Source organism: Terrapene carolina, unplaced genomic scaffold (assembly GCF_002925995.2).
Source record: "Terrapene carolina triunguis isolate 2854851 unplaced genomic scaffold, T_m_triunguis-2.0 Scaffold35098, whole genome shotgun sequence".
NCBI classification, from domain to species: Eukaryota; Metazoa; Chordata; order Testudines; family Emydidae; genus Terrapene; species Terrapene triunguis.
In genome coordinates, this window is record NW_020699449.1 from 13972271 (window position 1) to 14000238 (window position 27968).

At 42.2% G+C, this 27968-nt stretch overlaps 1 protein-coding gene across 1 annotated transcript; it reads left to right on the top strand.

Moving 5' to 3' along the window:
- The first annotated feature begins 406 nt into the window (after positions 1-406).
- Positions 407-24276, top strand: LOC113405357 (DDB1- and CUL4-associated factor 10). Its single transcript, XM_026646506.2, has 7 exons — positions 407-736; positions 6523-6636; positions 12897-13094; positions 13585-13787; positions 15343-15453; positions 18703-18848; positions 23289-24276. Exons 1-7 carry the CDS (start codon positions 423-425, stop codon positions 23655-23657), a joined length of 1455 nt encoding a protein of 484 aa, XP_026502291.1. The 5' UTR covers positions 407-422; the 3' UTR covers positions 23658-24276.
- The last annotated feature ends 3692 nt before the right edge of the window (positions 24277-27968 follow it).

Below are 27968 nucleotides of genomic sequence, written 5' to 3' on the forward strand. Positions count from 1 at the left end.
AGCTGGGCGCCGCCGTGCAGGGAGTGTGCACACGTGTGTGCACTTCCAGTCGTGCCTCCCCTCCTCGCCCCCACCTCCCGCAGGACTTGCTCAGGTGTTGATGAAGAAGGGGCGGTAACCCTACACGATCCCTGGCCCCACCCCAGTCACACCCTCTTTCCCCAGCTTCACTCCGGTTTGTGTGTAGACGGGACTCTCCCGAGCTCTGCGGGGCTGAGCCAGCGCGCGGGCTGGGGCCTGCCCTGGGGGCGGGGCGATGGCGGAGGGGGGGACCGGAAGGGGCGGGGCTTGTGGGCGGCCCCGCCTCGTGGGGGGCGGAGCCTGGCCGCGCGCTGGCGGTTTCCGGCCGGCGGGTCGGGCAGCACCGGAAGCGGCGCGCGGGGGCCGGGCGCTGTGATGCGCGCGGCCGGGCGCGGCGCGGGATGAGCTCTGCGCGCGGGGAGGCGGCCGGCCCCTCGGGCCCGTCCCCCGGCATGGAGCCGCCCAGCGCCAAGGAGCCGCCGGGGGAGCCGCCGCCGCCGCCCGCCTCCCCACAGGCCCCGGGGGCGGCGGCGGGCGGGGGCCTGTTCGGGTGGCTGCGGGGCCGCTGCCTGGGCCGGGGGCTCTACGTGGACCCGGCCCGCGACAATTTCCGGGCCATGACCGGGCTGTACAGCTCCATCCAGCCCGCCGACTCCGTGTACCTCAGCACCCGCACGCACGGCGCCGTCTTCAACCTGGAGTACTCGCCGGACGGGTAAGGCCCGGCCCGGCCGCCTGGCCCGCCCCGAGCCTCCCGGCCCCCCCGACCACGTCCCCTTCTCCTCACCCCCGGCCCCAGATACCCCCTCCCCAGACCTGTCCTCCTGGTCCGACACACACACACACACACACACACACACACACACCTCTCCAGCCCCCCCCCCCCCCCCCCCCCCCCGCCCACCCCCCCCCCCCCACGCCCCAATCCTTCCCTGCATCTCCCTATGCTCAGCCCCCCTCCTTCCACCTCGACAGGGACCCCATCACCTCCCCTCTCCAGGGAGCCCCCACCCCCAGATCAGTAAGAGACTGTGACCCATCTGGATACGCACCCTTCTGCAGAAAGACTCCTTCCCATTCAAGTGGGGGACTGTGGCGGGGGACCCTGCTGGGGCATAGTCAGGTATCTCCCACCCCCTCACCTGGACAGGTAGGAGACTGCTGAGACCCACCTGAGATACTCCCACCCTGACATTTGCTGGGGGAGGGACCCCCTGAAATCCCTTGGGGTACAACAGAGCTCTCTACCCACCGTGGGCAACCAGTGGAGATGATCTGCTTCCTGGGGGAGCCCACAGAGACACTCCTATTCCTGGGACAGAGGGATCTTGGCTCTGATGGGGATGGAGGGTGTCTGCCATGTGGGGAATCGGGTGGTGATGGGCCTGTCTGTGCACCCCCATGTGGGCCTGCTTGGGTTTGGGATGATGCTTAAGTCACACTATATGCCAGAGGACTGAAGGGTGGGTAACACTATTGTACTCTGCTGCAACAATAGCTATCATGATCACAGGATGGACATTAATTGCCTCGGGGGGGGGGGGGGGGGCAGAAATAGAGGGCCAAAATCCACTCAAACAGCACTTAGAGGAGTAGAATGTTTTTCAGAGGCTGAACTGTCTCTCCAACCAGTTGGAGGCTTAATACAATTACAATTAATAGTCTGAGGATCTCAAGGAAATTGATTGAGGTCAGTAAGTATCACTAGCCCTTTTCCCCAGTGGGGAAATTGAAGGAGAGTGAATTGCACAAGGTCACATAATAAAGCTGTGAACAGAACTTGAGTTTTCCACCTCCTAATCCTCTGTCCCATCTGCTGGACTTACACGATAGCAGAGGATAAAGGTACTGGTAGATACAACTTAAGATCTTTGGGGAAAGTCACTAACAAGAAGCTGTTAAAATTGGCAACTGCAAGATGACAGGAGATATCCTGTGAATGGTTAAACTGGGTAACAGGCTGCAAAAAGTAGGAATAAACAGCCAGTTCTCTGTAAACAAAATGTTTAGTAATGGGGTCCCTCAGGGACTAGCACCAGTGGTCAATACTGGACCTTAAAGAGGAATAGATGGTGAGGTGGCAAAAGTTGCTGACAAATGATTTGTTAGTCAAGATTTAGGAAGGGGTTGTGAAAAATTCCTCCCAACGTAGCTGCACAGAGTAACTGGGCAGTATGATGGCAGATGCAAGTCATAGAAAACAATTCAGTATTCAGTGGGCTTAGATGTTCGACTGTATTTAGGAGGAAATAAAGAATAATACGGAAAACATTATGTAAACTTGATGGTATGTCCTCGCCTTGAATAGTGCATTCAGTCTCTCTCCTAAACCTCTCGAAAGCAATGAATGGGAAAGGCCAATTGGATAATAAGGGAACAAAGAAGGTGCCCATTAAAACTATGAAATCAACTACTGAAACCAATATATTTAAAATATATCTAATTCTGTGTAACTTGCTATGTTAGGTTATTAGATTAAACAGTGATTAGACATGTATATAAACAATAGCATTCGTGGATATGCTATTTTAAAAGAAAGCAACAAAGTATCCTTTCAGGGCATATATAATCTATTAACGATTTGGGGTAGGAAAAAAAGTCTTCCTCATCTACCGTGGTGTAGTAAAGTAGATACTGGGACTAGACTGACTCTTGGTCTGTCTTTGAATGACAATAGCTGTATTCCTACTCCTAGGCAGAGTGTTAAAAGTTAAATCGTGTATTGTTTCCTGATTTGACAAACCTGTTCCAGTTTCATTTGCTGTTCTGAAAGTTTAACCAGTACAAATCCAATGTCAGTGTGTGAGTGCATTATTATAGTGTATGCTTTGTTGTTTGGCTGAAGAGAGAATGAATCTACAGGTCTCCTGCTCATTGATGTGTGAGAGAATAAGGAACTGAGCAGATGCCATTAGAGATGCTGTCGAGATTTGGAGGCCAAAAAGTTTTGTCCACTTCTTGCTTGCAAAGTCCTTGTTGTTCAGTGTGGTAATTTCACCAGATCTTTTAAAAAGATTTCTACGCTAACAAAGTGAGGTGTATTCATGTTGCCGGTTGGGAAATTCAGTAAGGAAATAAATCTGTGTAATGCTTTCAAGAGTTGATTTTTAAAAAAAGCTACACTGCCAAGGCCTAACTATACAATGACACCGTGTATTGGGGCCAAAGATTTTGTGTTAAGGTTGAATCCTGTTTGCCTGACATATGCAAATAGTACCACTGACTTTAGTGGAACTTGTGAATAAGTAAGATGAGCATAATTTGGCCCAGGGAGTGGCATGGTATCTAAACTGTTACAACAGAATTCTAAAACTAACAGCTGGTCACAAGCTACTGGAGAAAACTTTGAACCTCTTTGATTGAACCATCGCTTTAATGACAACCTGTGCCATGTTTGAATCAATGGGCATCTGGGTTACAAGTTCTAGTTCAAGGTCTGTGACTTGCTGTGTTCACTTTTGTGCCAAAAAGAGAGTGCTAGGCTGGGGGAGACCAGCGTCAGTTCTAAGGTGTTACCTTGGGAGACCCACCAGGACTACAAACAAATGACTTGAGCCACAGGAAAGCTGTGGATCTCCACTGTCCAGCAATGTAAAGTATTTGCTTAGAACTGCAGCAGTCCTATGACAGTGGATTACGCAGTCATGATCTGATTACTATCTTGTTGCTTTTTCCACTTCCATTGACTCTAGTAGAAGAGATATTACCAACAGCGAGCACTCAGTAACAATAGTAGGAAGCATTTATGGATGATTAAACTAGTGCTGTTTTGTGTGATGAGATAAGTTTTTTTACACTGGGACTCCTGCACTGGCATAGCTACAGTGAAACACCACTGCAAACCCCTAGTGTAGATGTGCTACACGACTGTAAAAAGTCACTTGCCAGTGTAACTACCTCAGTGCAAAAGTACCCATTGTAGACAAGGCCAAAGCTACCTTTCCACATCCGATGATCCTGGGCTGATTTTGGAACCAAATTGACACTTGGCGCAAGTCAGCAGGCACAGGCCTACTGTGACTTAGGCTAGCTAGAACATTCCCCATGGGATCATCCTGCTGGTTGAGGATTTGGTGGAGCACATTTTCTTCTTGGCTGAAATACCCCATTGCATCAAGAATCCTCTTATGCTGGGGAAATCCTTAGCTTCCCATTTAGGGCAGCTCTAACATCAGTTTGTGTAGCTCTCTTGATGCAAAGTAAGCTTAGTAATGCTCATCATCTGGCTCAGTGACACTCAACTGATTTTAAAACCATAAATGTCTTTTGGTAGAGAAATGGGATACCCTTGACTAATGCAGAACCAGACTTCCCCAAAAGATTATGTCCGTCTTATGCTTGTGTGCCTCTCTGGGATTTTTATAAATTGTCTTGCTGCCATTTGCTCCTGGTGGTATCTGTGAACATGCCCTGAAAAGGGTCTTAGATTCTCAGATTCTGAGAACAACTTTTGACAATTGTTAATGTCAGCGAACAGGTACACCTAGGCCAGTCTTCACTGCATTTACAGCAGGATAATTAACATGTGCTAGCTCTCTCTCTGTAAAACCCTAGTGGAGACAAGGCTTTGTAGTTTTTATCGCAAGGTGGGTCTCAATGAAGTGAACGGGATGTTGATCTTGCCTACGTACATTGTAGTAAAAGCTACCTGCGCCGTACCTCCACTAGGATTGTACCGTGAGATAGCTAACCCACATTAGTTTTAACCTGCTGTAAATAACTACCTTTTGGCTGTGAAGACACCCTTAGCCACAGCTAGTGACAAGTGACACATTTGCAAATAATCGTTCCTCTGACTTCTACCTGTGTTTTAAATCTTTAAGATTTAGTAACCCACATCAGCTTTATTTTCTTCTAAAGTTTTAGCAATGAATGGTTGAGTCCTAAAATAGCTAAGTAGTTTAAAGTTCTTAATGATTGCCAAATTCTGCTCCAAAAGTGTGGGCTTTTTTTTTCCTTATGCAGAATAATTGAGAAGTTTTAACAGAGCTCCTGGAATGGTCAGATTATCCTTAAATGGCACTCTACTTGAATATTTAAAAATTAGTCAGGTTAAAGGAATTCTGCTTTCAGACAGAGCACTCTTTAAATAGTATATCCTGAATGTTTTCTTTCCACTGACTTCAGTAGGCTTTGGATCAGGCCCCAAGTGAGCAGCTACCCAACTCAAAATTATTATAGAGAAAGGGATGAGCTGTTATGACTGAGAGCAAATTAATTTGACTTTCAGAAACAGCTGCCTGAAATGAAGTAATTATCTGGTTTGGTTAGTATTGGTAAATGTCAAATATTTACTGGTTGATTGCTGATTACAGAACACCTTCATGTGTATTAGTTTGAAATGATCCAAACACATACATTACAACTGGCAGGGTGGTGACACATGACCCAGATTCTAGAGTTCTCACCTGTGTTCCAAATGTACTTATTAAGTACTACTACTGTCCATTGCATGTGTATTAGAGGTTTCTGTCTGAGGATCCCAACACATGAATTAATAAAGCTTCCCAGTACCCTTCCGAGAGGCATGTATTCCCATTGTATAGCTAGAGGAAGATTGTTAAATGCCCATGGTCACACAGGAAATCTGTGATAGAGGTGAGGAATATAACCCATATCTTCACTACTACTCTTCATCCTTCTTTTCCTGTCCTTATTACAGACAATAATCCTTAACCAATCCGTGCACACTTTCCCACCTAGGAACTCCTAGGTTAGAATATAAAGTACTGTACTGATGGGGCAAAGTACCCTTAAAGAACACTGTAAAACTGTACTAAAATATACCTAATTGTCATCAAATGTTATGAGGTAACATATCAGTTCAATAGCTATAAAAGAACCACACTGCATATAAAACACGCTGAATTAAAAAGATCATGTGATCTGTCCAGTGAATACACCAGCTGTGCATCAATGTATGCCAACAGCCAGGCTGTAGAGGAGATGGAATCTTTCTGAATAGGTAGTCGAGGAATTGATTTGGTAAGTGAGTAAGGGGTCGGCAACCTTTCAGAAGTGGTGTGCCGAGTCTTCATTTATTCACTCTGATTTAAGGTTTTGCATGCCGGTCATACATTTGAATGTTTTTAGAAGGTCTCTTTCTAGAAGTCTATAATATATAACTAAACTATTGTTGTATGTAAAGTAAATAAGGTTTAAGAAGCTTCATTTAAAATTAAATTAAAATGCAGAGCCCCCCGGACCGGTGGCCAGGACCCGGGCAGTGAGAGTGCCACTGAAAATCAGCTCGCGTGCCGCCTTTGGCACGCGTGCCATAGGTTGCCTACCCCTGCAGTAGACCAATTTCCACTCTACAATCATGAAGTAGGAAGGGTTTGAGAAAAGGTAACTGTACAAAGCCAATCGGAACAGTAGCCATCTGTGGAATGTGCACATTTAGCAATAGAACAGAGATGAATCAGTGACAACAGCTGTAATGGTTACTTTGCAGCCTTCATTTCTCTTTACTAACTGCAAGATACCTCTTTTGCTTTTCAGGTCAGTGCTAACTGTTGCTTGTGAACAGACTGAGGTCCTGCTTTTTGACCCCATATCTTCAAAGCACATCAAAACTCTCTCTGAAGCTCATGAGGACTGTGTGAATAATATCAGGTTAGTATCATGGGAAACAAAACCAAACTTTGAGTAAATAGAACTCTAACATTTTTCCTAACTGTACGTGTTAATGTGTTCATGATGCTGTAGTGATATACAGATCAGTCCTCTGCTATTCTGTGCTTTTTGTCTTGTCAACAGACAATGTAGTATAACTGTACCAGTTACCATACTGCAGTTTGTGAGTGGGGAGAAAGTTGATGGACAAGGTTACAATTAAGTAAGCACGCCACGCAACGCAATACTGAACATGTACATACAATGCACCTTTGTCCTTTTATACTTGCTTCAACCTGAGATTTAGCTAGAAGGAGAAAAGTTACTGGAGGCAATGTAGTATAGTGGATGAGGGCCTGCACTGTGCATCAGGAGACCTGGGTTCTAGTCCCAGCTCTGCCACTGCTTTACTGTGTGATCTTGAGCAAGTCACTTCATCTCTTTGTACCTATTTCCCCTTCAACACTTCGTCTGTTTTTACTGTGAGTAAGCACCTTCTTCCATCCTTCCTAGAGGTGGGGATCGGACAACTCCCACCCTGAGGTGGCTTTGAAAGATGGGCCAGCATGACACATGGTGGGAAAAGGGCAAGGATTGAGCTTCTCAGCATGGCATTGACCTTCCTGCCAGAGCCCTTCACTCTTGTCTTTTATTTGCCTCTAGTTTATAGGTATTTGGTGTATCGTCAACTCCGCTTTTGCTTTGAGATCCCACCCGCTGTAAATGCTCATTCTGATACCCTGCCCTCCTTTATATTGTAAATTTCCAAACCTGGGATTCCTAAAATATTCTATTCCTGAAAAGTGACTGAGTAAAGATGGCTAATGAGGTTGTGGGTTCTGTATCACAATGATTTTCTTATCAGATGTGCTCAGTTTACAACTAAACCTGGGGTGATTTAACCTGCCAGCCCTACAAATGCAACATGAGCTAGAGTCGAGCTGAATTCTTTCCTCTTCACACAGCAATAAACCAGACCAAGTACGCCCTCAGTATACAACCCAGTTACCTAAGAGATCTATGGATGATGATGCGACAGAAGTAATTTTTTTAATGTGTAAAGATAACTGACTGGAACCGAGTTGATCTGCAAGGAAGGTTAGCATTAAGCTCCCTCGCCCATAGCTTTGTTGGCCGGATAGAGCTAACCAGGGTTCTTTCCAGTGTATTTAGTCATGTCCTCCTTGAGTGAAAAGGTGCCATTTTTACATAGTTACTGAGCAATGTAGAACTGGTTTCTATTTTGAAAAATACAACATGTTGCCGGTGTTTTATCACCATTCGTTTTCAGTGGCTTGGGGTTCTTGCCTTGCTGCAACCTCAGGAACTTTCTCTCCCCTTAAAGCCAATCCCTGCTGCCCTGTCTTTATTTACTCTGGATCTGTTTAATCATTTCAAGCACCTCCCTTACAACAGCACAAACAGTCTGGTCATTTTCCTCTGTGCTGAAGCAAAGCAAGCCCATAGATTTTAATGCCAGAAGAGATCACTGTGATCATCTAGGTGGACTTGCATTGTGTAGGTCATAGAACGTCACCCAGTGAGCCCAACAAACTTGTGGTTGAAGCAGAGTGCATATTTTTAGGAAGAATCTTGATTTAAAGACTTCCAGTGATGGAGAATCTGCCACTTCCCTTTTTAAGCTGTCCCATTGATTAATTACTCTTACTGTTTAAAAAAACAATCACACCTTATTTCCAGTTTGAATTTTTCTAGCTTCAGCTTCCAACCCCGGGCTCTTGTTCTGCTAGATTAAAGAACCTTCTGGTATTGGCTGTCTCCCCCCTGTGTATACTTGTAGACTGTGATTTAGTCAAGTCATGGGTCTGATCCAGGAGTTTTGTCTGAAGACCAGAGATTATCAGGATAAAGAAGTATCACCTGATAGCATTACGTTCTTAATTTGATGACTGTAATAATCTGACTAGACCATCCATAGTCTTGCACTGTTCCCGTTTCAAAGTCGTCTTACTTGACAGAAGGTAAAGTGCCTGACTCTTTTTTTTTCCAATGTGTCTCCTCACTAAATAATGGAGAGCCATCATACTCATTTGCAGCAGACATTGGGTGGTGTGTATAGACTGATGCAAGTGTGTAGTACATATGCCTCGTTTCATGCATAGGTTAGTCGGTGTGCAGAGAATGAAGTACGGGGACAGCATATTGAATGGTCAGGATACTCAGGGTGGGTAAAGATCATGGTTTTCTTAAAGATTTTTTTAATCATTTCTTTTTAAAATATATTTTTACGTTCAATTTTTTTTATTTACATGTTAGTTCTTTACTTCCTGTTTTGTAGTCTTAAATTACTAAAGCTGGTATACTCATTTTAGTTAGCATCCTTTCAGACTTCACAGACCTTTTTTTCTTCTAAGAACTTTTGCACTTAATCTTTGTCCGTGCTGAAAAAGAAAAATCCGGGGCCTCACTGGCATATTTACTCTGTGACCAACCCAAAATCAGACATAAAACTGATATGCAAATGCCTGTAAATATAGCACAGGTTAACACCACCTTCCTATATATTGAACTTCCATAAGCCGAGAAAGCTGAAATGCTTTGACCAGGTTATGCTACTTCATCAGAGTTTGCAACCTGAAGTCAATGGGATTTAGGATTTTTGGAAAAATCCCACTTTTACGTGCCTAAATATAGGTTTAGGAGCCTAGGCCCTGCTTTTGGAAACTGGCCAGTGTATTAATAACTGTTAAATGGGTCGGAAGTCTAAATAACTTTTTCACTGTTAACGTGGAGCAATTTTGTTTTCAAGTGACAGATTTTGACACTAATGCTTTCAATAATGATATCCCTGATGCTGTGGGCATTTGCGCACATGCGTAGCTTTAAGTACATTGATAGTCCCACTGAAGCCGTTGGGACAAGTCATGTGGGTAAAGTTGTTATCTTCTGGATCCTGCAAATGCTGACCTTCACTTTCAATATTCTGTGTTTTTTGCCTCCAGCAGTTTTGTGACATTGCAGTGATACTGTACCAATAGTGGCATTTAGAAAAACAGCACTTATAAATTAGTTCACTTTACATTTTAATCTAAAGTTGCAGTAGCACAAATTTTTAAATTATTTTACAAAGCCTCAAACCTGATTTAAATCGATGACTTTTTAGAAAAAATGCAGTGGCTTAAATCACTTTGACTTTTATATTATTCCACCCTGAGAATAACTAAATATTGAATTGCCATGTTCACTGTTCAGTCCAACCTGTGCACTGAGTGAGGCAGGGGTCCTGCGCAGGAAAAGTGTGTGGATGTCATTAAAGACCGTATCATAATTCAGATGAACAAAGGGGTGAAGTTCCAGCTGTGCAGGCATTCCATGGCTCTTGGGTGCTTCACTACACAACTCGATCTTTTAGTGCAGACGTTTTGGTATGGAATTATTTAAGATTTTAAATTTCTTTTTGTGGAGGGAAGTGATAAGGAGGGGATGAAATTGTAGGACCAAGTAGGGAGAGGTTGGAGGAAGATGGGGAGAAAGGCCAAGAAACTAGAAGAATGAGGTTAGCAGAAGTTAGTGATTGGAGAAAGGTGGGAGGAAGTTAGACCTGACCTCCTATGATGGCAAAGCCTAGGAGCAAATTGCACAGGTCTGTCTCACTCCTGTTACTGTTTTTTTTTTTAAATCTGTGTTCAATCCTGTACAGAGCTCCCTCTGCTGGCTCTTGTAGCCACGGTGAGCAATATTCCCAGAGTTTTACTGTCTTCATGCTGGTCCCTGCAATAGGCAGTGAAGGAAACTACAGACAAAACCAGTAGGGACTGAAGTGTTCGCATTCAAGATTCTGGGGATATTACGAACACTCTGGATAAATAAAAAGAAACAAAGCCAAAACCTCTGTAGTGTCTTTAAACATTTTCATGAGTCACAGTAAAAAGGAAATACTAAGCTAGGAGGATAAAAGTGATATTTCACTATATCACGATCAGCTCTTCGCTGGACTAACTCGCCGGTATTGTTGAAAGGCATCTTTATAAGCTTCTCTGCCAATTTTGGGCCAGATTTTCAGAAATTCTTGTAATCAAGGTAGTAATGCAATTACCCTGGGTGTCAGAGTACAACCATGGCCCAGCCCAGATTTAGTTAGTTGTGTGGCAGCACTTCTGAAAATTTGACTACTGTTAACTTTCTTCAGTCACCAAAACTTTGAAACACTCTGCTTTGTCAGTAATATTAATAGGTCACGATGAGGTGAGGTCTCTTTGTGCTTGGGTCAAAATCCCTTACTAATTTACTTGGCTATTTAAGTGGCAGTGGTGTGCTGTATAAAACCCCAAGGAGTTTGTGACTTAGCCAGAAAATATTTCAGGCATAAAATGCACTGGCTAGCTCAGCTAGGTGAGTCCCTTTTACAGTGGGACAGGGTTTAATAATGGGCTAATATTGGTAGGCTTCACAGAAAATGTGTTCTGTGTGTTTTTTTTAAAGGAGGGATTTGAATGGAGAGAAGCTAGTGATTTTGTCCAGCAGGGATGGAAGGGACAGCATGGGAGGAAGAGTCAAAGGAAGTGGTAAGGAGGGAGGGGCAAAAAGAGTAAAGAACAGTACCATGTCATCTCAATTCAGTGAAACCTACTAGAATCTCAAGTGTGAAGATGAGGATTCCTGTATCTTTCAGCACTCTGCCTGCTGACAAAAGTGGAGCTGTTCTGAAACCAAAGTGAAGGCTGGAGGTCTAAATGAAATCTGACAGCCTTGAGAATATTCCTCTAATAAAGAGGCTCCCCGATGGGAGTCTCTTACTAACGGTGGTCTGAAAGCTGGCTGGTCACGTAATGCTAATTTCTAGCTTCCACCTGCTAAACTGTACTAAAACGCAGTTAAAAATACAGTCAATCCTTTCCTAGCATCTTCCACACGAGCAATTGCTTTAGTTGCCCCAGGGATGACAGGCTATATAGTACAGTGTTGGGTGCTTTTATTTATATATATATATATATATATATATCTGTAAAGAAATAAATGACTATTTTAATAGTATTTTTCACCATTAGTTAAGACATTTATTTTATTCCCCTGCCCAAAAAGTATTTGGGGGCGAGGGGAGATCAGTGTCACCAGTGCTACCTGAGACACATTTTGGGCCCCTTTCCTGTTTTAGTGGCAAGCCTTATAAATCCAATAAACGCTTACCGCACATCTTCCATGGCAGTTTGGCTTGCAGTGGCTTCATTCCATATGTCTATTAAAAGGCCAGCCATTATGCTGCAATCTGCTAAAGATGTGGTAGCAAGTAGTGGGACATGGAGGGACTGGGGGGGGGTGGTCATTGCATTCAAAACACATGTACAGCGCTATGGCCACAAGTGCTAATGGATGTATAAACAGACCCATCTCAAATGGGAGCAGGGGGTGGCAATGCATCTGTGTTTGGCATTGGCGTGACCATTACTGGAATGCTGTATCCCGCTCTGGTGTCCACAATTCAAGAAGGCTGTTGATAAATTGGAGAAGGTGCAGAGAAGAGCCCCAAGAATGATTTACAGAATGGAAAACATCTTGTAGTGAGAGACTAAAAAGCTCAATCTATTCTGCTTAATAAAGAGTAGGTTAAGGGGTGACTTGATTAGTGTGTAAGTACCTACGTGGGTAACAGAAATTTGATAATGGACTCTTCAGGCTAGCACACAAAGGTATAACAAGATCCAATGGCTGGTAGTTGAAGCTAAAGAACTTCAGATGGGATATAAGGCGTACGTTTTAACAATGAGGGTAATTAAACATTGGGACAACTTATCAAGCATTGTGGTGGATTCTCCATCACTGGAAATCTCTCAAATCAAGTCTGGATGCTTTTCTAAAATATATGGCTGGTTCAAACAGGAATTAATTCAGGAAAGGCCTGTGGCATGTTCAGACTAGGTGATCACAATGGTCCCTTCTGGCCTGATAATCTATGAAAACCACCAATGGGACATCCCTGAGACAGTCTTTAAGATGTGGTCCATGCTATGAAAAAATATTGCCCTCCCCTGCTCTATTTCCATAGATCTTGTTAGCTGCTCTCTTTAGTTTGTCCCTGGCGATGGAATATGAAACTGATACTTACGTTTTTGCCACAAAAAGAGTGGTAAGAGTCACATCACTAAACTGTCTGCTACTGCAAACTATCAGTCCTTTGTGTGTAGCTTTATTTTTATAAATCATAATTCCCAGTTCAGGAATAACTAAGTCTGAAACGCCTTAGACACACAAGGCAGACAAGACTGTACTTGCTTTACAATATTTAACTGTCAACTTCACAGGTTTCTGGATAATCGACTGTTTGCAACTTGCTCTGATGACACTACGATAGCACTTTGGGATCTGAGAAAGCTAAACACAAAAGTGTGCACTTTACATGGTCACACGAGCTGGGTGAAGAACATTGAATATGACACCAATACCAGACTACTAGTAACATCAGGGTTTGATGGCAATGTGATCATTTGGGACACCAACAGGTATGTGAATATGGGTTATGTATGGTCATTAAATATATGAACTGTGGTAGGGCTCTTTTAAAATAGATACATTCATCTTGGATGAAACTCTTTTGCTCTGAATGGAAACTTAATACATTCTTAAATTCTGTCACTGATTGCTCATCAGCCAATGGTGACAATCAAGAATTAGGACTGCCTTATTGGGATGAAGATCTAAAAACTCAAAGGAGGCTGTGTAGGTCAGATTGAAACAATGTGCTATATCAGTCTAGAAATTCAAGTGTGCACGTCGCGGATTCCCACCCTCCATATAAAGTCCAGTTTAAATGAGATCCAAAAGAGAGTGTACAAATGGTGAATGAGTCAGTGGGGGACACACAGAGTGCTCAGCACTTTGAAAATCAGCTCATGTGTTTATGAATTGACCTGTGGATTTCAGAATCTAACTTTAGGCTCCTGTTTTTGCCAATCTTGACCCTAATCATCTCTCTCATTTCGCACTGTCCAGGTGCACCGAAGAAGGATGTCCTCACAAGAAGTTTTTTCACACCCGTTTTCTCATGCGGATGAGACTGACACCAGACTGTTCAAAAATGTTGATCTCCACTTCCTCTGGGTATCTTCTGATTTTGCATGACCTTGATTTGACCAAGTCCTTAGAGGTTGGCAGCTATCCAATATTAAGAGCCAGAAGAACTACATCAAGTTCAGGTGAATTCTTGTTAGTAAAAATCTGTACTCTGTGATCCATTGATAGAGGTATTTGTATACTGTTCCCTTAGGCCTGGTCTACACTGCAGGGGGGATCGACCTAAGATACGCAACTTCAGCTATGAGAATAGCGTAGCTGAAGTTGACATATCTTAGGTTGACTTACCTCGCGTCCTCATGGCGTGGAGTCAACTGCCGCCGCTCCCCCGTCGACTCCGCTTCCACCTCTCGCTGTGGTGGAGCACAGGAGTCGACGACAGAGCGATCGGGGATCACTAGACGTGATAGATCGATCACTACCCGCCGATCCGGCGGGTAGCGTAGACGTGCCCTTAGAGGCGTGGCTAAGAAGATTATAGCAGGAAAGTGGCACTATGATAGCTATTTTACCTTGTTCAGGAGTGACTCTGGCCTGTAGTTAAGCTGACCAAAGTCCCCATATAGACAGCACCAGATGAGTCAAACAACAAAATTTTTCCACTGACCAAGCTTGCCTCTTGCAGAGGAGGCTTGCCAGTGCTGATGGGGGAATCCCTCCCATTGGTGTAGGTAATGTCTGCGCTGAAGCGTTGCTAGCATTTTAAGTGTAGATAAGCCTTAATAGGATACACCAGAGTGCTCAAATGTGAAATAACTAATGTGGGAGACTATTTCCTATTGGTCTGTAACATGGGTGCTGTGGAATACTTAGTAGCAGGATTCAGAGAACTCAGCAACAGGAAATTCTGTGGTTCATTTTGCCACATTGCAATAACTTAACAAAATAGTCCCCAAAATTAAAAATGTACTCTGCACCTCCCTTCCTGTTTGGTGTCAGTCATTTTTGTCTTAGCAGAGCTACTATAGGCTGCCCAGTGATCAAGACAAGGTAACCTACTAAACATGCAGTGCTGCTCTGAAAAGGGACTTTATAAATGGCATAATGGGGCTTCATGTTATTTCCTAGCAAATTTGCTGTAGTTACTAGTGAATGGAGCAGATTTTTTCTAATTGCGATCTGCCATTCATACAGACCCTGAATCCAAGTTGAATTTTGTTGTTTGACTCATCAGCCCCAGTGGCAAAGATGCTGCAGGTCAGGCCCTGACCCGAGTTACACCTGTGCAGCCTCAGTCTAAATGGAGTTGCACAGGTGTGAATGAGGGACTGTTTTACCTTTCAGCATCCATTACTGCAGAAGCATGAGCAGGAGAGAACCCAGCGCCTGACTCTTAGAGCCCAGGTTGAGTTTGTCGTGCTGGCAGTTAGTTTACTTGTATCAGACGCAAACATGGACCCATAATGGTACTTCTAGGGTTGTTTTTCAGAGCAGAGCCACACTTCAAATTGAAAAGAGTGCACTGAACACTAGCTCATTTTGGGTTAGAATTAGTGGTTTGGTGCTCAATTGTTTGTGGTTTAAGGCATTTCTTGGGAAAGCACTGTCTTCATTAGAGAGACCTATTTGATCAGGGCTGTGCTGGTTTACATTCAGAGGAGGTTAAAATGAGATACATACAAAGCAAAAGCGCTTCTCCCATCTGTCAGATCTACATGGCTGCTACTCTGGTTTCAGACACGACAGCTACCAGTTCATCTGGTCCTAGAACTGTGGGTTCACCATGTCACCAGAATGATTCCGGTCCATTGTCCGAGAAACACATGTCCCGACCCTCCCAACGAGAAGGTATGTTAAGACTAGAATAAAACGCATAGGTTCTTATGTGTAAGTGGGTCCAGTGTGTAGCCAAAATGTAAAAGTGAATAAATAGTGTGTACTTTTTTAAGTTTTATATATTTTCCTACCTCTTATTGCTTAGGCTATTTTAAAAATCTCACTAGGTTTTCCACAAATTCAGTACTGTACATCATCACAGTATATAGAATGGTGATGTCCGGAGTTCTAATTTTGTTGCTTTCAGATTTCAAAAGAGAAACAAGACACTTGTTTTACATTTTACATTAATGCATAATATGCGGACAAATGGATGAGAGTCCAGGGGGGAGAAACAAAAAAAAGAGGTTTAGAAAACATGACGTATGAGGAAAGGTTAGGGTTGAAAGAATTGGCATGTTTAGCCTAGAGAAGAAAAGGCTGAGGGAGAACATAAGTCTTCAAGTATGTAAAAGGTTGTTATAAAGATCAGTTGTTCTCCACTGAAGGAAAGACAAGAAGTAATTGACTTAATCTGCAGCAAGTAAGATTTAGGTTAGACATTAGGAAAAACTTCCTAACTCTAAGGATATGTAAGCATGGAACCAAGGGAGGTTATTGAATTCCAGTTCTTGGGGATTTTTAAGAACAAGTTAGCAAAAACCTGTCAGAGATGATCTGCCTCAGTGCAGGGGACTGGACTAGATGACCTATCGAGGTCCCTTCCAGTCCTACATTTCTATGATTCTATGACATAAGCACCCTTATGCATATGATGAAATCACAATTATTTTTTGATTGTGCAGTATTTCTCAGTGCTGCTTATTCATTTGAGTAGTTGGGGCATTTATGCCATGATTGCTAGAGGAAGAAATACAGCTTCTTTTAGTAAATGGAAGCAGTTTTGAAAGAATTTATGCTTGGAAAAGTGATTGTGTAAAAATAACACCTTACTCAGTAGAACTACTCCCCGCTGCTTGTATGTTCAGTTTCTTCTGTTTGCTTTAGTGACAGAAAAAAACCCCATTTACTGCTTCTCTTAACTATGCTGAGCTAACCCGGTGGAGTGAGACAGATTCTATTTGTCCTTGGGCATCAACAGAATTGGCCATGAAATTCCAGTTACAGGGCAAGCTGTAGACTTGAAATTACAAACCTATTAAAGTGGGAGAGACGTAGGGTGGCTTCATGCTTCGCACACTGGACTGGGACTCAGGAGAATCACTGCTCTGCCAGAGACAGTGTGTGACCTTGGGCAAGTCACTAAATCTTTGTGTGTAAGGCTGGAGGGGCCTTGAGAGGTCATCTGGTCCAGCCTCCTTTCCCCACTCCCATCCCACACTGAGGCAGAACCAGGATCCCTGGCAGATGTTTGTCCAACCTGCTCTTAAAAGCTCCCGTGATGGGGATTCCACAGCTTCCCTTGGTACCCTATGCCAGTGCTTAACTATCTTTAATTAGAAAGTTTCTCCTAATACTGTATCTAACCTAAATCATCTTTGCTGCAGGTTAAGCCCAGTACTTCTTGACCTACTTTCAGTGGACATGGAGAACGTCTTCTCTATAACAGCCCTTAACATGTTTGAAGAGTGTTATCAGGTCACCCTTCAGTCTCCTTGACTCATGACTAAACATGCCCTGTTTTTTACCCTTTCCTCAGGTTTTCTAAGCCTTTGATCATTTTTGTTGCTCTCCTATGAACTATCTCCACTTTGTCCATATGTTTCCTAACGGGTGGGGACTAGAATTGGACGCAGTGAGGCCTTCCCAGTGCCAAGTAGAGTGGGACAATCCTCTCCTGTGTCTTACAAAACTCCTGTTGTTGCACCCCAGAATGATAGTCACCTTTTTCACAACTGTATCAATTGTTTACTCATGTTCACTTTGTGATTCACTGTAACCCCTGATCCCTTTCAGCGGTAATGCCATCTAGCCAGTTAGTCCACATTTTGTATTCACGCATTTGATTTCCCTCCCCCTAAATGTAGGATTTTTTAAATTCACTGAATTTCATCTTGTTGCTTTCAGACCAATTCTCGAATTTGTCACGGTCATTTTGAATTCTAATCCTGTCCTCCAAAGTGCTTACAACCCCTTCCAGCTCAGTGTTATCTGCAAATTTTATAAGCATACTCTCCACTCCATTATTCAAGTAATTAATGAAAATGTTGAATGGTACCAGGCCTAGGACTGACCTCTCTGGAATCCCATTAGAGTTACCCCCCAACTTGACAGAGCAGTTATCAATGGCTTGCGTTGAGTATAGTCTTTCAAACAGTTATGCATGCACCTTATAATAAATTCATCTAGACCACATTTCCCTAGTTTGCTTATTAAAATGTCATGTGGGACAGTATCAAAAGCCTTGCTGAAATCAAGATCTACCATGTTTGCTGCTTATCCCTATCTAGTAGGCCAGTTACCCTATTGTGAAAGGAAATTAGGTTGGTTTGGCATGATTTGTTTTTGACAAATCCATATTAGCTGTTACTTATTACCCTGTTATTCCTCTAGGTGTTTACGAATGGATTGTTTAATAATTTGTTCCATTGTCCTTTCCATATATCAGTTCACCTGTAAAATAGGGATAGTGTTGAGGATAAAGTCACTAATGACTGTGCAGTGCTCAGATGTTACGGTGATGTGAGGGTTGGTTATATGAGTACCTAAATGTGAGGGCAGAATCTGCCTGCAGAACCTTTTAGTGGTGAGCAACAAAAAGGAAAGAACCCAGCTTGAGATTCAGATCCCAGGGTGAGTTTGCACGGCTCGCAATAATATAAACATTGTTTACTTGTGAACTCAGCAAGGTTGATACAGGAAGTCACTCCTTCCAATGCCCATTTTAGTGGTTACTGTGGAACTGTGCTCTTTAAAAATATCTTGCAATGACAATGAAAAGCTGAACGTATGTGTGATATCCTCTATCTTTGCATATTAATGTCATCTGAGCTGGGTTCACACAGACTTCTTAAAAGATACGTTGTCAGAGCAGAATCAGGACTGGTGTTCTCTTGCTGCTCTGCCACTGACTAATTGTACCCTTCAGCAAGTTAAGTAAACTGAGGCAGAAATTATGTATCTGTGGAACTGGTATAAATACTACTTAGGGTGGTTAAATTTTGTGTTAAAGCACTTAATCTCTTACAGTGTGATGTAAGTTTCAAAAATGTATTTTTCATTTGATTGTGTTTTGCTATGTAGAGTTGGTCAATAGTGAAAAGAGATGGGAACTGTTATGTAGTGATACTGTGTGACTTGTGGTTGGTATCTCTCTCCTAGGTGGATCTCCACGAAATAGTCTTGAGGTTTTAACACCAGAAGTTCCTGGAGAAAGGGACCGTGGTAATTGCATTACATCGCTGCAGCTCCATCCCAAAGGATGGGCTACTCTTCTTCGGTGCTCAAGTAATACAGATGACCAGGAGGTAAAACAAACAAACAAAAACCATGGCATGTACTTAAAAACTTGGCACTTAGAATAAGAAGTGTCAAATCCTAGAACTGCATATCAAATTCCTTAATTGCAGGTGAACGTGGATTTTGCATCTCCATGATTGACAGTGGATTGACTTTTTTTTGGTTGCAATACACTGTTTTGGATTGAATTAGAAATAGGGTGACTAGTTGGTATTCAATTTATGCCATTTTCCTAACCTTTGCATTGGTATCTTTAGGAATGATAGGAAGCTAATAGTAATATGGGGAATATGATTCTATGATTCTGGATGTGGAAAAATTGGAAAGAGTCCAGCGGAGGGTAACAAAAATGATTAGGGGTCTGGAGCACATGACTTATGAGGAGAGGCTGAGGGAACTGGGATTCTTTAGTCTCCAGAAGAGAAGAATGAGGGGGGATTTGATAGCAGCCTTCAACTACCTGAAGGGGGGTTCCAAAGAGGATGGAGCTCGGCTGTTCTCAGTGGTGGCAGATGACAGAACAAGGAGCAATGGTCTCAAGTTGCAGTGGGGGAGGTCCAGGTTGGATATTAGGAAACACTATTTCACTAGGAGGGTGGTGAAGCACTGGAATGCGTTACCTAGGGAGGTGGTGGAGTCTCCTTCCTTGGAGGTTTTTAAGGCCCGGCTTGACAAAGCCCTGGCTGGGATGATTTAGTTGGGAATTGGTCCTGCTTTGAGCAGGGGGTTGGACTAGATGACCTCTTGAGGTCCCTTCCAACCCTGATATTCTATGATTCTATGAATCACTTGCTTTTCCTGACCACCATAGCATGCCTGTTTCCAGGAGATTTGCAGTTTGAATGTTTGTCCCATTCCATTTGTCGCCTGGCATGCAGGTGAGCGCAGTGATTGGGTAGGCAGCCTGCACTTCAGTCTGAATGTGACCAGTAAGGTCACAATCAAGAAAGAGGAGTTTGAGCTGAGAATTTCTCACTCTGACAATCTGGAAGAAAGTGTCCAGTTTCTCAGGGTAACAGGGACTTCAGGCTGTGCTATCATCAGTATGAGTAGCCTGCCACGATGTGCAGTAGGTAAACAAAAGCTGCACCTGAGCGCCCCAAAGGGCTTCAACTGAGCTACTTAAAGAGAGGCAAAGGTGAACTGTGAAAACACTTGGAGCCAGGGAAAAATGTGCTGCCCTTGGGTGAGATAGCAAACAGCGCAATGGTGCATATCCAGAATTACCAAGTGTTCTTAAGTCAGATCATAGCCTACCACCTCTTCTTGTCATTCCGGATATTTTGCAGGGAAGAAGCATGTGCTAGCAAGTTGAATCACTGACAGACATTACATGTGTGCTTCATGCAGGACACCAGGAACTCAACACCACAGACCAGGATGACCAAGATTTGTTTTTAAATGCAGGTTTTGCCTTCAGGCTTTTGGTGGAGAAACCACTCCTGCAAATCCAGAAGCTTGTCTAAAGATCCTGAGAGGCTTCAGATTGCACCATTGATCTGAATAATTGTGCGGACATTAAAACCTTAAGGAGTGTTCATAATAGTGTGGGGTGTTTATATACGTGATACAGCTTTGTATTCACAATACTTGGCTAAGCCAACAGTCTGTAGCAAATGTGATTCCTTACCAGTAGAAAATTTGTTGGATGTCCTAAGTGCTCGACAACAGCAGTTCCTAAATATCAGAGTATATGCCTGTTGGAGGTTATCAAGAGATCTTAATTATCTGCTTATAAGAGAGAGGCTTGTGTGCGCTGCTCTAAGAAATCTGATGTTACACTGCTGGCTCCTTAGCAGAATATCTGTGGATCAATGAATACCCTTCTGGACAGACTTTGGTGGTAGAAATTAGCATCTTGGTGTAAAAACACCATCATAGAGTTTAGGGCCAGAAGGGGAGCATTAGATAATCTTGTCTGATCTCCAGTATATCACAGGCCATTAAACTTGTATCCAGTTACCCCTCTGTTGAGCCTGATAACTTGTGTTTAGCTAAAGCAGATCTTCCAGAAATGCATCCAGTGCAGAACATGAGCTATCATTTGTGAGCCACGGATTCCATCCTCTAGCAACCTTCTCCATCTTTGAAATGGTGAAAATAAAATTGTCCCTGAAATCTCCTTGCTATTGCAGGGTTGGGCTGGAGCTTGCCTGAGTAGTGTGCTAGGAGACCGACGGCATATATTCAGGTCACTTTCTAAGAACAAAAAGGCTTATTTTTAATAACACTTGCCAGTGATAAACCAGCATTGTTTAGCTCCATCTGACACGTTTTGCATTGGAATGGCTTTGTTCCATACCAAAGCAACGTTCACGTTCTGCAAGCGTCTTGCAAAGTAATTACTGGAAGCTTGGCAGACTTACACTGAGATGGATAAAGACTAGTCTATGAATTGACAATCAAACCATTGTAAGATACATTGTGTTACTTCACACTAAAAAGTACTTCTGAAAATGCAGATAACGGAGTTTCCTTGGCTTATTCAATGTGAGTGGCCTTATTGTAACTTTTGCAAGAAACAAGTTTCTAACTAGGACCCGTGGCTGCCTCATTCTTTCCTGTGGACATTTACATAAAGAATTGGACTCGGATCCATACATTATGACTTTCATCGAAAAATTGTTACAGGTTGCTTTCCCAGCTTCGCTCCACACATCTCATTACATGGCAGTTGGAAATCATGAACATTCGTCCAAGCTTAAGTCACAGTGGTGTAAACTCCAACTTGTCATAAGCTTAAAAAAAAAAAAAAAAAAAAAACCTCACTACCCTTAGGTGCTTATGCTGCAAATTAAAATTCTCTATTGCTGGCTAGTCAGGACAAGCAGAATACAGAGCTGCCCATAATGGACAAGCATTAGTACTTCAAGAGTGAGCTCCCTTACAATGCAGTCAGAGGTGCCTAGATACAGGATTGCCTTCCCCTATCTATATAGGGGCAAAGAAACATCCAAAATAAATGGATGTTTATTGGATAAGCATAAAGGATGGAAAGGCTTTTCCAAAAGGGTTTGATGATGCAGCAGGTAGCTTAGTTACAAAAGAAGTTGGTAATGATACAACCCATATGAGACTGCATGGACAGATTCATGACTCGGGTCAGTTCAGTATAGTGAATTGTTCCTCTTACCTGTTTGCTGAATAACTAAAGGCAGCTTCTACATCCTCTGCAAGGGTACAACCAGCTTCCTTTGTGAATGGTCTTGTGGGTGCTTCAGTAGATTAGTCTTGAGGATAATGAATGGAGTATCCTTCTCGTCGTTTTCAGAGGGATACCGAGCTCTGACCTTCTGTTAAAGCATAACCTTTTCCTCACAGTTTCATGAGTAGGATACAAAACTTTGCCAGATTAAGATATAATAAGGTGCTATATAGTTGTTTTTTTTACAAATATTGGCATCTCTAAAGCTAGCACCTTGCATTGTGTTTTCCTGTCTTACAGCACTTCAATGAATTGTTGCAAAAAGTGAAATTCACATTCTAAATTTAAAGACTTTTATGTTGTGTGCTACAAAATTGCATTTGAGTAGAGGTGATTTCAAAGCACTGGTAAAATTTTCAGTGTTTTGCATTAATATCTGATTTATATCCACAATTTAAACCCCAATCCTGCAAAAATGTAAGTACATGCTTCACTTTAACCACAAGTAGTGCCGTTTGAGTTCAGTGAGATTGCTCATGTGAGTAAAGTCACATGTCTTTTCAGAATCAGTACCTTAAATGTGAATTGCAGTGACCTGTTTAGTAGCCCAACAAATACAAAAAGTACGACCTTGTCCTCTCCCTAACTTTAACCGCAAAGTGCCAGAGTGGTTTTCTCTCTTGTTCAGCAGTAGTTTGAGAAGCACTCAGTATGAATGAATGCCTTTTCCTAGGATACAGTTCTAGATTGCCACCATTTGGATTAGTGTTGGCTGGGACTAATGTACATATCGACATACTGGCAGTGATCTTCCTACAAAAGCTTTCTCTCTTTTCTTCTAAGTGTTTTTCCAATTTGTGTTGCGGTTCAAACAGTGCAGAAATTCCAGTGTCTAATCATGAGTCACTGTATCACAGTTCCAGTTGAGCCTCTATTTCCTTGAGCGTTTCCTATGCTGCAGTAGGCGCATCTTCTCTTCTATACAGCAGCCCTGCATTTTACTTCCTCCAGTTAAATCAGATCTTGTATTTTGAATGATTTATTTTAGCAACGACATATCTGCTTCTGCACTGAGAGAAATCCTGTGTCAATTTTACCTATTCAGTTTAAAGGGGGGAAATGGCCTAAGGGCTGTTCTGTTTTAAATAGCTCAGAGCAGTAAGTGGTATCAAAGGAGAGAGAAGTAAAGTGTTGGCTTTAGTGCCGATGTCTAACTCACTTCACCTACGTGGGGGGTGAATGAATAACTGGGTTGTTCCTCGTGTATGTGGATAAATATAACTTTCCTCTCTCCCCCATCTAGTGGACCTGTGTGTACGAATTTCAAGAAGGAGCCCCAGTGCGCCCTGTCTCACCTCGTTGTTCTCTCCGATTGACTCACTGCATTGAAGAAGCCAATGTAGGCCGGGGTTACATCAAAGAACTTTGTTTCAGCCCTGATGGTCGAATGATTTCCTCCCCGCATGGCTACGGGATCCGCTTGTTGGGATTTGACACGCAGTGCAGTGAACTTGTCGACTGTTTGCCCAAAGAAGCCGGTCCCTTGCAGGAAATCCGCTCTCTGTATTCACACAACGATGTGGTACTGACGACCAAGTTTTCTCCAACACACTGTCAGATTGCCTCAGGGTGCCTTAGTGGACGTGTTTCTTTATATCAGCCAAAGTTCTAGGCACATCTTGCATCAACAGGAACTTCACAGATGTTTGTTTTTATAATTACTTCAGTTTGGTTGAAGTGTGTTCTTTTAAAAAAAAAAAAAAAATCTTGTACATGTGGACAAGATCATAATTACTATGGTCTGTGAACATAGCAATGAAATGAGTACTCAGTCCAGCACTGTATGTGTTCTGACACTACAAGTCAGGCTCTGTGCATTCTGTTTTCAGCCTTCCATGCAAACCTCTGCTTCTGATGATCCAGTGCCACTGATTTCCAGTCTTTCTGGTTGGGTTTCACAGTAGCACATGCTGGTCTTTCAGTGTGACTTAGGGTGGACTATCTGCAAGATGTCTCGCTAGGGCTGAGGGAATTGTTACGCCAAACGATGCCCACACATTTCCTGCTGGTACGATCTTTCCTTGCCATGAAGGAGCTGGACTTCCTGACATCCTCCTATTGCTGTAACTTTCCTCTACAACAATTAGGTAATGGAGCTGTTCTCCTGCATACTAGCTTAGTTTAGCCACAAAGAAGAAAAACACTTTCCTTTCACCATATAATGATTGACTAGAAAAATGTTGTCACCTTTCTGTAATGTTTTGCTATAGTTAAATCTCTTAGCTTGTTTTCCTTAATGTGCATATATTGTGTTTATTGCAAGATGGTAAAAGGTCAGCGTGGAGATGCATTTCCTCAGTGAATTCACTAGGAAGACATTGCCATATTGAGCAGGGAAGCCGGAGTTGATCATTGCAAAGGAGTTGTTTGGAATGTTTTGACCTAAAATGACAAGTTAAAAATGCCTCCGGCGGAGTAAGTTGGGCCCCAGACACTAAGGTTTCTAATTGCTGCCCTTATTGTAGGAAGCTTTCCACATTAATAAAAAAATCTTAATCACATTTTGTTTTGAAACTTAAGAAATGCTCCCCTCGACGTTTCCCTTTGTGTTATCAAGGCTGAGCTGCATAATAAAATACCCTTTTGTAACATGCCCAGATCTCAGCCACCACCTTTGCAAAAGAATTAGCCTGCAGGGCATCTGCTGTCATTCTGCCAAATTAAACAGTCCTTCAGATTACATTGTCAGTATGGAACAGAGAACAGTTTATACAGGCTAAATATATAATTATCTGGATTCAACTGGATTTTTCAGTAGCAAGAAGAATACACAGATACAACTAATCAGTTTCAATTATCCTCAGTGCCGTTTACCCTTCTGAACATACAGTTGCTTCAATAGTAATCACAAGAACATAATGTTCTGAGTATCATTTTTATCTGCAGAAAAAAAATAGTCCTCTAGTGGCTCAAAACTCAGTGTGCAAGTGGATATATGTATAATTTCATAGTATGGGTGAAAAGCAAATGAATTTAATCATATTTAAAATTTGGAATACCTATTGCATGAAACTAGGAACGAAACTTCTTCAGACTATCATTAAGGAGGAGATGAACATGGCTTCCTACTAGTCACTCGCTTGGAGTGAAGAGAAGGTACAAAGCTTCTGGAGGCAGCAAACCTTTCTACATGGGGACACTTGCTCAGCTACGGTACTAACTAGGTTAAAAAGCTTTTTTTAAAACCCAGAGTCAGTTTAAATATACAGCAATGGGACTTTACACTAGAAATTGCCAGTAATGCTTCCTAGCCTAAACTGTACTTAGCTTATCCGTCAGGCTTTAGTAAGTGAAACGCTCCTGGGGACTTGTCCTGATTTGGACCCAGTGAAGTCAGAAAATTTTGCTGGAAAGAATTTAGATTTTGGTCCTCAGTGGTATCTGAAAGGATTTTAAATAAAATATACTTAATGTAGATTTACTCTTGAACAAAAAACAGTCTGCAGAAGGCACTATGGGTCCAGGCTGATCAGGTCCAGTAGTTGAAGATCTGGAAGCCTGCCAATGGACTGGATCGCTCCATGAGTCATGCCCTGTGTGCGTGTGTATCAGAATGGATCAATGGAACTCACTTTAATGTTACCTCACTTTGAGCATCTGGTGCCTCACGGGAAAGCTTTGGAGAAATTGATTTAGGAACCCTGCTGCTTTTTGCTGGCTTTTTATTACTGAGGGTATTTGCATGAACATTGGATTGTCGTTACTTTTGGAGGAAGGTTAATCTACTCCTGCGTCATCTCCTGTTTGACATTATATTTAACTCCATAGCAACTAAATGTTTGAGGATTGAGTTCAAGTGACTGAACATGCAGCAATTGAGAAACAAAATTCCCTATTTCCACACACAATAAGCCTGAGTTGATTAATCCGTCCCTACCCACCGTTTCTCCTGTATTAAATGACAACCTGTATAACTCTTTCTGTATACTAGCCTTGTGTATTGAGGAGGCAGTGGCTCTTAACCTAGTCATACTTTAAGTTAATGAAGCAAAGTATAGGGTTATCTCTTCGTCTTACAGCAACTAATGTACACAGCTACTTATGCCCAAAATGAAAGGACATGCCTTGGATTCAGTGCATCATTGAAGTGAAAACTAGGTACTACATGGGCTCGCTCTTTATCACTGGAGCTACCACCAGGAGCTCCGAATAGCAGTGATGGGAGATGCACAAGTAAGAGATCAAAGTATGTATTCTCTTGGAATTAAAAGATTGTTTTAAAACTGAAATGTACTAGGCTGTGTGAGCAAAATCATTCACTTTGACACCACTCAGGCATCTGCATTAGAAATAAACCATTTTCAGCATAAAGCAGAATGATCAAGCTAAATAAGTTTACTTGTTTTTCTCAAAGAAAAATAAAGGGGACTGAGTTGCTGTAGTAGGAAGTATGGTCCTACATGCCAGTTTGTTAGTCCTACAAAATGGCTTGTCCAAAATGCAAATTATTGAAATTAAAAATCCCTTCCTTCAGTCTTCACCCACCTTTGTTATGTATCTATTTTGTACTGTTAATAGTCGGCAAATCCAATTCTCAGTCAATTTGGATTTGTTGAATGGGGGTGACTCTGCTTACAAGATATTTTCCTTATCTGATGTAAGGGACTACAAATTACATTAAATACCCAATGTACTACTCTGCATGACCAGGATGCAAGCTTCTGATCTGCAAAGTAGTAAAAGCTCAGCTGGAGAATGTCTGTCTAATTTGGAAAGAGTTTTTAGATGATTAGACTTTATATTAAAAAAAAAAAAAGTTTACAGAGGAACAGGAATCTGCTGTTATCTCTGTTTGGGTGGCAGAACTAGATATAAATTGTGCTCTTGAAATGAAATGTAGTGGAAGATTTACAGCTCACAGACCAAAGGATGGCAAATTGGGTTAAGTTTGTGTAGCCTTTTAGTACTAAGTTAATTTTAAAAACCAGAATGAAGAGTATTTTCTCAGCCAGCATGCGCATATGCAACTCTCATACCAATTAGGAATAATATACCCCTACAGAATTATGTAGGACCCTAATTATCCAGCTTTTCTTTCTGTGGACCACTTGATAAGGAAAAGTTCCTCCCAGGGACCGTCTCTTCTCTGAACGTCCCAGTCTGTTACTCCTTGGCTTGCTGAAAAGATCAATGGCAAATCCTTTTGAATCATTCTTTTTGCTGTTTGCACAGGTGTATTAATTTGAAATGCAGAAAAGCACCCTGAAGTAATTGCAGCTTTTTGTAATTTCTATTAAGACTATCGAAATTCCTTGAAATGAAATGCTCATTTTGCATTTTTTTTTTTAAATCTATGCCTGTCAATATGCACTGAGTATTGTTTTTTTTAATTCTACCTCATGACATGCTTCTTTTTTAAAAGGTTATTGCTCTGAAACATTTGACAATAACTTTTCTGTATAAATAGAGAATTGTTATTGTGTTAAATAGATGACATATCACATAGCTACTATTTAAAATGCACAGCACCTGGAGTGACGGTCTAAAACAGCTCATCACTTTGAAGCGAGACCACTGAAAAGCGCAAGGCTGATGATAGAGGTTGCCCTGTTTTGGGGTTTTGATCATGTTTTGTGGTGCTTTGTAGTGTATGTATAGTGTGTTGTAGGAGCAGATACATTTTTATATTAAGACCAATTCCGTCCATGTATGCTGTAAGAATGTTGCCTAACTTTTCTGATTACATTTTGCAATAAGTTGAATTAGAATGAGATGATAATTTTAGGTTGTGATTATTTAACTACTTTCAATAATAGCTGGAAGTTTTCAGTGACAGCGAATAGATTTTACTTCAGTATAGTTAAACACTTTGTTCAGTGATGCATAACTGAGTAGTTAGATGCCTTGCAGTTATAGCTCCAAAAATTCTCACCACTTCTGTCTTTCTAATTCACATTATCTTGCCTTATGGAATTAATAAAGT

What these genes read in the sequence shown, in the direction of transcription:
- LOC113405357 (XM_026646506.2), top strand. Translation starts at nt 423, where the DNA reads ATGAGCTCTGCGCGCGGGGAGGCGGCCGGCCCCTCGGGCCCGTCCCCC. An exon ending in CCGACCCTCCCAACGAGAAG is followed by an intron (nt 15,454 to 18,702) that starts GTATGTTAAGAC and finishes TCTCTCTCCTAG; the next exon opens with GTGGATCTCCACGAAATAGT. An exon ending in GTAATACAGATGACCAGGAG is followed by an intron (nt 18,849 to 23,288) that starts GTAAAACAAACA and finishes TCCCCCATCTAG; the next exon opens with TGGACCTGTGTGTACGAATT.